The sequence below is a fragment of the Apium graveolens genome, chromosome 3 (assembly GCF_009905375.1).
Source record: "Apium graveolens cultivar Ventura chromosome 3, ASM990537v1, whole genome shotgun sequence".
Lineage (NCBI taxonomy): Eukaryota > Viridiplantae > Streptophyta > Magnoliopsida > Apiales > Apiaceae > Apium > Apium graveolens.
Genome location: NC_133649.1, coordinates 278342402 through 278354306, shown reverse-complemented (window position 1 = coordinate 278354306; position 11905 = coordinate 278342402). Strand labels below are relative to the sequence as shown.

The 11905-nt window shown below is 37.0% G+C and overlaps 1 protein-coding gene across 1 annotated transcript; it reads right to left on the bottom strand.

Annotated features, from left to right (window-relative positions):
* Window positions 1–399: 399 nt before the first annotated feature.
* On the bottom strand, window positions 400–2382 carry LOC141711075 (DEAD-box ATP-dependent RNA helicase 13-like). Its single transcript, XM_074513518.1, has 4 exons — window positions 2282–2382; window positions 1819–1959; window positions 1651–1716; window positions 400–662 (listed from the first exon to the last, which is right to left on the bottom strand). The coding sequence occupies exons 1-4, from the start codon at window positions 2348–2350 to the stop codon at window positions 477–479; spliced, it is 462 nt and encodes a 153-aa protein (XP_074369619.1). The 5' UTR covers window positions 2351–2382; the 3' UTR covers window positions 400–476.
* Window positions 2383–11905: the final 9523 nt, after the last annotated feature.

Sequence of the window (11905 nt, the reverse complement as noted above, 5' to 3'; positions counted from 1 at the left end):
ACAGCAAATGCTAGTGATACATCCACCTTTAATTTCTTAAAAAATAGGAGAAAAATGTCAAGGATTCATATGCTGAGATATCTTTTTGAAGAAGCTTAGTCAGCTACAGCAATCACTGGCCTATATTAGAGTCAGTAAACAGAAGGCCCACCAACCCAAAGCAGCTCAAGAATGGAAGTTCCTATGTTCTATTTTTACGAAGTCTTTGGTATTACTTTCTAAAGTGTAATCAGATGAAAATGAAGCATATGTAATACATGCTTAGTACTTCACAACGCTAATGGTGAGACTTTAAGATTTTACTTAAATTAGGCACATTATAAAACAAGTGCTTCAGTAAAGGCTACTTGTCAGCTAAGCTTACTTTAGACTATATCTTCCGATGGCGTTAAGATACAAAGGCACAAGGGGTTTCCAGTCGTCAATTGGGAAAACAATTTCAAAGTACATGCTAGATAATCCTTGCAAATGTATATTCAAGATGGCAGGTATTTTTTTATAACCTCGTGACCAGAACTTTTAAGTGCTTGGAGTGGTTCCACGCGATTCTGACCTATGACAACCAACTTGCTTCTTTTGCCATCTCCAGAGTTCTTGGTATCATCTTGTTTGTGTCTAGCTAATTCCTCAAATTGGTCTTGAAGAAGGGAGGATACACCAGCCTGTTAAAAAAAATTGCGTCACAAACTTTTAACTAGACTTCAGGAAAATGTTTTCATAAAAGTTCTACCTAGTTTAGATATCCATCAGATAGCAGCAGTTACAGCAAAGTTGGCAACTTAGAAAGGTTTTTATGACTACAACACAATGGTTGAAATAATACTGAGTTACGCAAGAGCAAATATTGAGCAGAGATCCCCAGCACAATACAATAGCAAATATAAATAGATAGATTGGTAAAATCATTACTATGTAATGTCTTTTCCCTAGGTTTTGTGAACTGCGAACTATGGGGATTTAGTGATCTAACTCTGCCAACTCTTTCCAAGCTTCCAACAGAATGGTTGGAATAATACTGAGTTCTGCAAGAGCAAATATTGAGCAGAGAACCCCGGCACAATACGATAGCAAACAGAAATGTATTGATTGGTAAAATCATTACTATATGTACCGTCTTTTCCCTAGGTTTTGTAAACTACAAAATATGGAGACTTAGTGATCTATACTCCGCCAACTTTTTTCAAGCTTCCTGACGCCAACATCTGCCACGTCTTGGAATAACCAAATTCAGTCAATTTTAGTCATAATCAATGCATAAAATTTCATAAATTCCTTTATTCATAACAATCTCTCTGCCACTGTTTGTAAGAAATGACTCTTGTGCTGACACTTTTTCTTCAAATTAAAACCAATATTACTGAAGCTCACTTCAAAATTGTAATTATCCAACACTGCAACAGTGTGCTTACAACAATTCAATTAGAATTGCTACTTCTGCAATATTTTATGTAATGAAAATTTAAACATACAGAACAGGGCAAGGTACTATAACTGTGACATGCAGTATGGACCAACTAATCATGCATTGAACAAGATATTACATGCACAGGAAAAACATGTGATTTTAAATGCAAAATATATATGCAGATCTATCTACACCAGATGACGGCAAGTAAATTACAACAAAAGAGGTCAGGTGCATAAAATTACCCCAGCTAGATACCGATGTGAGAATGTATTAGGTTGCAATGGCCGTGAAAGAAGCAATTTGAGCTCCTACAGTTCAGAGATACAACAAGTTCTGTGAAACTCAGGTTAACAGGCAGAATAAGATCTGCATTTTCAGTTTTTTTATAAGTATCTCATATTTAAAGATACCTGTTGAAGCTTCTTTAGATGAATTAAACTTGATTTCTTTTGCTTGAAAATATTCACTCTCTCTTCCTCGCTGTCATCATCTTCTACAACCATTTCAACTGATTCAGCATTCAGTCGCAACCAGCCTTTGCTCGCCTTTTCCTGGGATTAAAAATTTTATAGCCTTAGATGCATCAAAAGGCAAGTGCAAGGAAAATAAATTGCAGCTACAAGACAGTATAATGCAATGGATTGCCTTTAAAAATATGCCTGGAACCTGGGAAGGCAACAAAAAGTCTGAAGTAACTTAACATCCCATATTGTAGAGTTTTTATTCCTTCAATAATAGAATTAAACAAGCATATACAGTTAAATTACATTTGATCATTTGTTCAGCTGGTATTTGTATATGAGCAGTGCCAAGAAACTATTTCTCTTCATCCTAATGAACTCTGAGTTTTTAAGTTGGCGAAGCTGCAAATACCTGGGACTCCTTCCTCGTAACCTTGTCAATTTGACGTGCAAGGGACATGCGTTTTAGAACCTCTGGCATGTATGAGAGTTCTACCGGAAAGCGCTTGAAACTTTCCTGAAAATAATAAGCAAATTTTGGTAACGCACACTAAAGGCTAAAATTAGCCATGACAAACATTAGTTCCGCTATATAGATGATGCTTGTGAGTTTCACTTCTACATTATTAGCTTTTTGACAAAAAAACTAACTTCAGATTGTGTTGGGAACATATTATTCATTATAAATATACATGACAAGGATTGTATTATCATGTCGACTTCTCAAGCATACACAGATTTGAATGCCATGCCAGCGCAAAAATGAAATCCAAGTTCTTTTTAATTTACGAACATGTCATTTGGACCAAATCCATCACTTTAAGTGGCATTTTATTACCCGGACATGATAAAAGCATTCCTTGTAAGTTATTTCCCTCTTAACATACAAGACACACTTTGGAGGCTAGAACACATAATCAAGATTTCCAGAGAAATCCTTCACAAAGTTCAAGTGAGATATGCTGAAAGTGAAAAACTACATACTATTACAAATCCTGATCCTAAGTATCAAGTATTTCATAAATGATATCTTACGATCACTAATGCTTTTATGCTAAAATATTTGCATATTACACTACCAGAAATGATTTACAGCCAGAAAGGAAAAAATTGACTATCAAGCAACTTGCAACAGACATTTTAATCATAAATCCGAAAATGTGGTAAAAAATCCAGTGGAACAACTGATAAAGCTCAAATGTCCGTACATGAGAATTCAACAAAATATATGAACTCTAAATCAAATTTATAAACATGTGTTGCTAGTGAAAGGATTATAAAGAAACTTGATAATTTGCAACCAAAGATACCTTTGAAAATGATTTGCACATAGCAGCAAATTTTGAAGTATCGTCTGGGGATATTAGGCCAATGCTGCACCCATCAGCAGAGGCTCTGGCAGTTCTTCCACTTCTATGGACATAGACCTACCAATAAAAGCATTGTTAGCCCTCGTGCACAAGAAAATTGAAAAAATACTAAAACATTTAGAAATTACATATAAAAGCATACTTCCGCTGAATGGGGAAGTTGATAATGAACCACAGTCCGGACACCAGGTATATCAATGCCTCTTGCTGCAATATCAGTAGCAACAAGTATACCATCCTTATTTCCTCGAAAACTGTCTATAGCCTGCAGTAAACAGACTATTTCAGACCAAAAAGTAATTGTGTGTACAGAGAGACCAGATGTTGCATGAATTTTAAATGAAACAGAAAGAAGCTAAAGACTTGAGAATTTAAAAACCTAGTGACAAGGCTCCCCCAGCACCTTCGTGTAAAACTAAGGTTCAGAGGGCACTATGTCGACTTGTAGAAGGATCACCCTGAAACTGATCAACAGCAGACGCCAAATCACTACAGCGACTTTGTAGAGGAAGGCAACAAAGTTCTTTGCGACGGAGTTTGTTACTACGATATTTTTTCTGGGAAAATAGCTAAGTAGGGTTCTGTACACCTTGATTAACACGCCAATTTTCTGAGATTTTAAATGTATAGATGTATTCACTTATTACCCCACCTAATACAGTTGAAGGCTTTATACGCAGAGGCACATAACCTCCTGCAGCCTAGGGTAGAAGCACAAAGGTGAAACTCAATATTTATGTAATCAGAAAAAAAAACACGTGGCCCTTTGCTGTAACTAACATCATCAAGGTCTATCTGTAGCCCTCCATATCTATGCAAAAGTGCAGCAGTACATTATAGAGTATGAAATTGATAAAGCACACAACAACAAGAATAGTGGTGGCCTCACTTGTTTCAGCTGGCATTATTATTTCTTTGTATTCCTGTCTCTTTCATTTTGTCATCTAGTACTTCCTTAGGGTATATCTGGTATTTACTCTTTAAGGTTGTTAGTAGATTTTGTCTTTTATGATGTGCTTATAATGGGTGTGCAGACTCAAATGTAAACTGAGATGAACAAAAGGGTTAATGTGTAAAAACTGTGCTATCTTCTTGTTTCACCATTTTCTCAATTCTTACTTTCTGTTCATTGGCATTCATTCTTATTTTGTCAACATGGTATCAGAGCGTTGAATGCCTTCATTTCCATCTTGAGATTCCAGGAGAGAAACAGTATCAGCTTATCATTCTTTCCTTCTCATTTCCTTTACATCCAGATCTATTTGTTCTGTATTTTGTTCTTTGCTTCTTCAAAGTAATGGCTGCGGGAGGGAGATTTACCTTTGCAGATATGCAAAACCCCCTTTTTCTTCATCCTTCTGACGGTCCTTTGTCTGTAAGCGTAACAAAACTCCAAGGGCCTGGTGATTATAGAAGCTGGAAAAGGTTGTTCGAGATTCAACTCTCTTCTAAAAGAAAGCTTGGATTCCTAAATGGAACAGTCACCAGAAGTTCTACAGATGAAACTCAAGCTTTGCAGTGGGACACTTGCAATGACTTGGTAATTTCTTGGCTTCATGCTAATGTTTCTGATAGCATTAAACAGTCTATTCTGTTTATTACTACTGCTCATGAAATATGGACTCAACTAGATAAAAGATTTCAGTTGAGTAACGGATCTAGAAAGTATAAGCTAAATAAAGATCTTTTTAGTCTTTCTCAAAATAAGATGTCTGTGAATGATTATTTTACTAAGTTCAGTAGTTTGTGGGAAGAAATTGATTCCATGAACATATTGCCTTCTGTCATCACTCCAACTGGTGAGGTTTTAGCTTTGCTTCAAGCTATTGTTACACAAAAGGAAGAGTCAAAACTTTTTGTGTTTCTTAATGGTTTGGATGACATCTATAGCCCTTTAAGAAGCCAGTTGTTGATGCAGCAGCCTCTACCAACAGTTGATAATGCTTGTTCTGTAATTTTACAAGAAGAATCTCAAAGAAGTGTTTTGCAGCCTTCAGATGTCGAGTTTTCTGCCATGTTCTCTAAAAGAGTTGTGGACTCTAAGGTAGTAGTGTGTAGTGTTTGCGGTGGCAAAGGTCACATGGGTGAGAGATGTTGGACTGTGATTGGGTATCCTCCTTGGCATTTGAAGCATAAGAAAACAGCTTCTCCAAGAGGTGCTTCTTCTGCATCTTACAAGAGACCAATCAACAAGCCTGCTATTCCAAGAATGGCAAATCAAGTAAGTGGAGGAACCAGTGACCAGCAAAGGGAAGATGAGATTGTTTTTAGCTCCCATCAGTTACAGCAGTTGCTAAAACTCATTCCACAGCAGAATTTACAGCCACATAGAGGTTCTGATACTGATGAGGAGTTGGATGGTGCTTTTTCAGGAATGGTTACCTGTAATTTGGCCTCAACTGTCAGTGCTTGGATAGTGGACTCAGGTGCTAGTGACCATATTACTGGCTCTTTAGATCAGCTGCTTAATTTGAAACCAGCGAGTAATAAATTGACCATCACTTTGCCAACAGGTGCTGTGTCTAAAATCACTCATATTGGTGATGTGAAGATGCAAAATGGGTTGATTCTTTATAATGTTCTGGTGGTGCCCCAGTTTAAACATAATCTTTTGTCTATACACAAACTGGCCAAAGATAATATGTGTGAAGTTCAGTTTAGTCCTCAGACTTGCAAGATTATCAGCTCTGGAACAGGAGTGGTCAAAGCAGTGGGAACAATGTGTGGTGGGCTGTACTATTTGGCAGATAAACCAAAATCAGATACTACAATTGCTAATTCTGCTCTTTCTCAAGCTGCTTGCAATGCTGCTATAGCAGATTATTCAGTATGGCATCTCAGGTTGGGTCATGCTGCTCCATCTAAAATCAAACATATACCACATCTCAAGCATCTTGCTAATGCATCTGATAAGGTATGTTTGACTTGCCCTATGGCTAAATTCACCAAGTTGCCTTACACTCTAAGTAGCTCTCATGCTGCAAAATTGTTTGAGTTGGTACACATTGATACATGGGGTCCTTATAAAGTACCCACTAGAGGTAAATTCAAGTATTTCCTAACAATAGTAAATGATCATTCTAGAGCAACTTGGTTATACTTGATGGAGCATAAATCTGATTATTTGCAGTGCTTTAAAACTTTCCATAATTATGTCAATACTCATTTTCATGCTAAAATTGAGTGTATAAGAACTGATAATGCTCCTGAGTTCTCAGATCCTAGCTGTGTGTTGTTTTATTCTGCTAAGGGTATAGTTCATCAGAAATCATGTGTCGGTAGACCACAACAAAATGCTCGTGCTGAGAGAAAACACAGACATGTTTTGGAGATAGCTAGATCATTGAAATTTTAGTCTGGTCTTTCTTTGTCATATTGGGGTGATTTTGTAATGACTGCTGTGCACTTGATAAATAGACTTCCTACTCCAGTTTTAAACAACAAAACTCCTTATGAAATATTGTATAAGAAACCTGCTGACTATGATCATTTAAAAGCCTCTGGTTGCTTAGTTCTAGCTGCTAATCCCAACAGACCTGTAGACAAATTCATAGCTAGGGGAGTTCCATCTGTCATGTTAGGCTATCCACCTGGTACAAAGGGATACAAATTGTTGGATTTGAGTACTATGCAAACCTTTATCTCAAGAGACACCATTTTTCATGAAAATATTTTTCCATTAAACACTGCTACCCCAAAGCCTTATGCTCGACCCACACCTTTACCCATGCCATGTAATCCCTGTGATTTTCTGGATGATGAGATTCTACAGCCTTCTCCGAATACCCCTCAATCACCTCAAACCTCTGCATCCTCTGTGGCTGAGTCTTCTCCTGATAGTGTGAGTTCACAAGTCATTCCTTTTTTGCCTCCAAGGAGATCTGATAGAACTGTAAAACCACCTGTCTGGCTGGACAGTTATGTTCACAGTTTTCAATCAAATGCTAACATGGTTCAAGTCACAAACCAATCTGTTGAGCCTCACTTTACATGTCTTCTAGCCTCTTTGACTAAGTCTCAAGATCCAGTTACCTTTAAACAGGCAGCACAACATAAACACTGGATTGATGCTATGAATAAAGAGCTAGCAGCATTGGAAGAAAATCAGACTTGGGAAATCACTACTCTGCCAAAAACCAAGAAAGCAATTGCTTGTAAATGGGTTTTTAAAACCAAATTTAATCCTAATGGTACAGTGGAAAGATACAAGGCAAGACTGGTTATATTAGGGTGTAGACAAGTGTATGGTATTGATTACCTGGACACCTTTGCTCCTGTAGCAAAACTCACAACTGTGAGAACACTTTTGGCTGTTGCTGCTGTTTATGACTGGCTTGTCATCCAAATGGATGTCACCAATGCTTTCTTGCATGGTGACCTTCATGAATCGGTCTATATGAAGATGCCACCGGGGTATACAGGTCTGGGCTCTAGACTAATATGGTTACAAGAAACTGATCATGGGCATTTCTCCTCTCCTTTAGTCTGCAAGCTGCTTAAATCTCTGTATGGGCTTAAACAAGCCCCAAAGAACTGTTTTACTAAGCTGTCTCAGAAATTGTTGGATCTTGGATACAATCAATCAAAAACAGACTACAGTTTGTTTACCTTGATAACATCAGCTTCTATTACATTGATCTTGATATATGTAGATGATTTACTAATAGCTGGAAACTCAAGTAAAAATATAGATGACCTGAAGTCTTTTCTGTCTAGTGCATTTCATATGAAGGATTTGGGAAATGTCGGTTACTTCTTAGGTCTGGAAGTGAATAGATCTGTATCAGGGTTCTTTGTTTCTCAGCAAAAGTACACTCTTGATCTGCTTGCTGAATTTGGTCAACTTCACTCTACAGTGCTAAAAATACCAATGGATACTCACGAGAAGCTGACACCTACATCAGGAGAGCCTCTAAATGATCCATATCCATATCAAAGATTACTGGGAAAGCTTATTTATCTAACAGTGACAAGGCCTGATATTACTTTCTCGATTCATGTCCTTAGTCAATACATGCAACAGCCTACTACTGCACATATGCAGGCTGCTACAAGGGTCTTGAGATATCTTGCAGGCAATCCGGGACAAGGAATACTGCTCACTTCCAGCTCTGCTATTCAAGTTCATGCATACTGTGATAGTGACTGGGCTAGTTGCCCAGTAACAAGGAGATCTACAACAGGTTTTTGTCTCTTTCTTGGTAATTCTCCTATCTGCTGGAAATCTAAAAAGCAAACTGTAGTTGCAAGGTCAAGTGCTGAAGCAGAATATAGGGCTATGGCTCTTACTACCTGTGAGATTATATGGATTGCAGCTCTCCTTAAGGACATGGGAATTATTGATTTGCCACCTACTTTTCTCAAATGTGACAACAAAGCAGCTATTGCCATTGCTGCCAACCCTGTTCTTCATGAAAGAACTAAACACATAGAAGTTGACTGTCATTTTGTGAGAGATAAGGTGGCCTCAGGATATGTTGTCACTGAATATGTCCCTTCCCATTCTCAACTTGCGGATGTTTTCACTAAACAGTTACCAGTCAAGCAGCACTATTACCTTATGCACAAGCTTGGAGCTACTGCCTCACCACCAGCTCAGCTTGAGGGGGAATGATAAAGCACACAACAACAAGAATAGTGGTGGCCTCACTTGTTTCAGCTGGCATTATTATTTCTTTGTATTCCTGTCTCTTTCATTTTGTCATCTAGTACTTCCTTAGGGTATATCTGGTATTTACTCTTTAAGGTTGTTAGTAGATTTTGTCTTTTATGATGTGCTTATAATGGGTGTGCAGACTCAAATGTAAACTGAGATGAACAAAAGGGTTAATGTGTAAAAGCTGTGCTATCTTCTTGTTTCACCATTTTCTCAATTCTTACTTTCTGTTCATTGGCATTCATTCTTATTTTGTCAACAGAAATAAAAAATACTTTCTACCCAAAGATATATTTAAAACATTAGGCTGAAATGAAGACTGTGCGTTTTTTAAATAGTTTCAGCATGGAAATAGGAGTTTGGCATGGCCTTATTGAATATGTCAGTTTGTAAATTTGACAAGAAACTGACACAATTTCTTAGACTTCTGTCCGTACAATAAAATGTATGTCCTAAAACATACCCAACAACCCGAAATATGAAGAAAAAAAAAGATAAATGACTATTAGATTTAGCAAGGAAGAACATGAAAAGGGCAGCAAAATATGAGGATAAATTTAGCGACGATAATGGAGAAAGCAGTATCTAATGAAGTACAGGTAAGTACTTCAACTATTTGCAAGCGTACAAGTGTATATATATTAGCATGTAAGTTGATGTGAGCATTTATTTGCCAAACTTAGATGAAAGATCTTTATTCATCTTGCAAATGATACTAAACAACAAACTGCGTTAACCGTACTATGATATAGTTCATATATTTATCTTAGTACACTTGCTATATCCTGATTACTTCTTAGTCTCTAATTTATCTCAAGTATGTTCTCTGATCGTTCCTCTAGTTTTGAACATTATCAGCTAATATTGACAATCAAATGATTCGTATTTGTCCTAATAAACTTAGACTACTTATTTGTAAGTGTAAAATAGATTGATGTATGATGTCAACCAGAATCATTAAAGTGTTTATGTCCATATTATAGAATCAACCAAATCCCATTATTACAACTAATATCTTGTAGTTCGCAGACCATTTATAGATAACTTATTTTGTAACGGAGTTAGTAGATCAAAACAGGCTTGATCATGCTTCAGATAATCAAAGCATTAAATCCTACAAATAGTTTCCTGAAGAACTCATGGAAGGAAAACACGTCCAGTTAAAAATGATGCTAGCCAGCCTTACTGCACTTATTCTAAAGACCGAACACAATTTAAAACTGTTTTTGGATGTTTTAAGCAAAAAGAGGAAATTGGGTATACTTCATATTCTGGTGTAGTAGTGTTTAAATTGCAGAAAAATCGAATTCTTCCTTTCCCTCACTTTCCTAGAAAACTCACTCCCGCATAACTTATCCACTGAACATTCTATATTTTTCAATAAAACACAGCTATCTAAATTTAGACCCGGCTAGATGGATGCTAATGAGTGATGCTGAAATCCCAATGATTCAGATCTATAAGAAAACAAGGTAAAAAAAACAAACGGCATCATCCGTAGAATACACACATGTTGGTTGAAAAAGAGAAACGTTGTTGGGGTTCAAAGCTATAAAAATTGCATAAGGTTAAAAGGAGGGTCTTACAAAACTGATTTTAGGTCAAATACTACTTCAGGGTACAAACTGTTCAGCTCTTAAAGGAAGTCCTTTCTATGCATGTGCAAATGAGCAAGAACGGCAAACAAGTGGCCAAAAGCTTTTCACAAAGAATTTAAAGACAATGACTATTACGGACGTAGTGACAGCAAGAGAATGGCGGAAGACTGAAAAAATTAACACCACTATCATGCATTGCTTAACATCGGTGGAAAAACAGTGTTTTCCTTGGCCTTCAAAGATTTCACCACCTTTATGAGCATTTCTCGGATCCCTCTTTCCCCTCACCAGTAGCTCTGCTTTTTGAATGCTAGTGTTAGTTGACCAAGAACATCCTTTTAGGTTCTGAAGGATCAGGCCCACGAGAAGACATTGCCACTGGCATAACAACTCTTTTCTTGGCCTACTAATCGATGAGGATAGGAGTAGTGACAATTTATTGTATATTACTGTTACGGATAAAAAAGTAAGATTATTATTTGCTGTATTTATTACTAAGATTCGGAAGCTCAAGACCTTTAATGGCTGCTCTCGTGTTTCATAACTTAATTCTGCCTTTACGAGATGCCTACGTATCTCTGTGAATTAGAGAATCAAGCCAAAAAACGTAGTTCTGATTTGTGGGGCGAGACCCCTTATATAGATGTTGAGAGTCCTTGAATTGGACTTGGTATAGGAGACTTGATAGGCAAGTCTCATAATTAGAATGGACTTTGGAGTCCTAAATAGTAGGAAACTGATTCCTTATCCTTTTAGGTCCCCTTGAGGCCAATCTACAAGGATTTATATCCCCACTAGGACTTATCTTAATAGCTGTTTTCCTCCTTTATTTATTAATTACGAAATTAATAAATAATCAGGGCTTTTGAGCCTTCTTTGTTCCATCAGGCCTGATCTGGTCCATCAGGCCTGATCAATGTGTTGACCTTCTTGGTCTGAATGTCATACATCCTCTTATTGGGCCTAGCAGCCCTACACCTTGCAATATTTAATTATACAATCAGGATTTATTTATCCCTATCATTTGCCCCCCAACTTTTGGGAAACATTGATTAGGTTTCGCAGAAGTTAAGTCTATTCATTCCCTTACTGGGTTTCGTTTTTGCGTAAAGTGTGGAGCGACCTACACATTTACAACAACTTTTTCCTTTAATTCAGGAATTATCTTAATTTCCAGGATTTTTTCCCTAATTTTCTGGATTTTTCCTTAATTTCTGGGTTTTTCCCTGATTTTCTGGGATTTATCCTTAATTTCTGGATTTTCCCCTAATTTTCTGGGATTTATCCTTAATTTCTGGGATTTATCCTTAATTTATGGATTTTCCCTAATTTTCTGGGATTTATCCTTAATTTCTGGGATTTATCCTTAATTTCTGGATTTTCCCTAATTTTCTGCCTTAAAATCGATCAGG

What these genes read in the sequence shown, in the direction of transcription:
- LOC141711075 (XM_074513518.1), bottom strand. Translation starts at nt 2,350, where the DNA reads ATGCCAGAGGTTCTAAAACGCATGTCCCTTGCACGTCAAATTGACAAG. An exon ending in TTACGAGGAAGGAGTCCCAG is followed by an intron (nt 1,960 to 2,281) that starts GTATTTGCAGCT and finishes TTTTAATCCCAG; the next exon opens with GAAAAGGCGAGCAAAGGCTG. An exon ending in ATCTAAAGAAGCTTCAACAG is followed by an intron (nt 1,717 to 1,818) that starts GTATCTTTAAAT and finishes TCTGAACTGTAG; the next exon opens with GAGCTCAAATTGCTTCTTTC.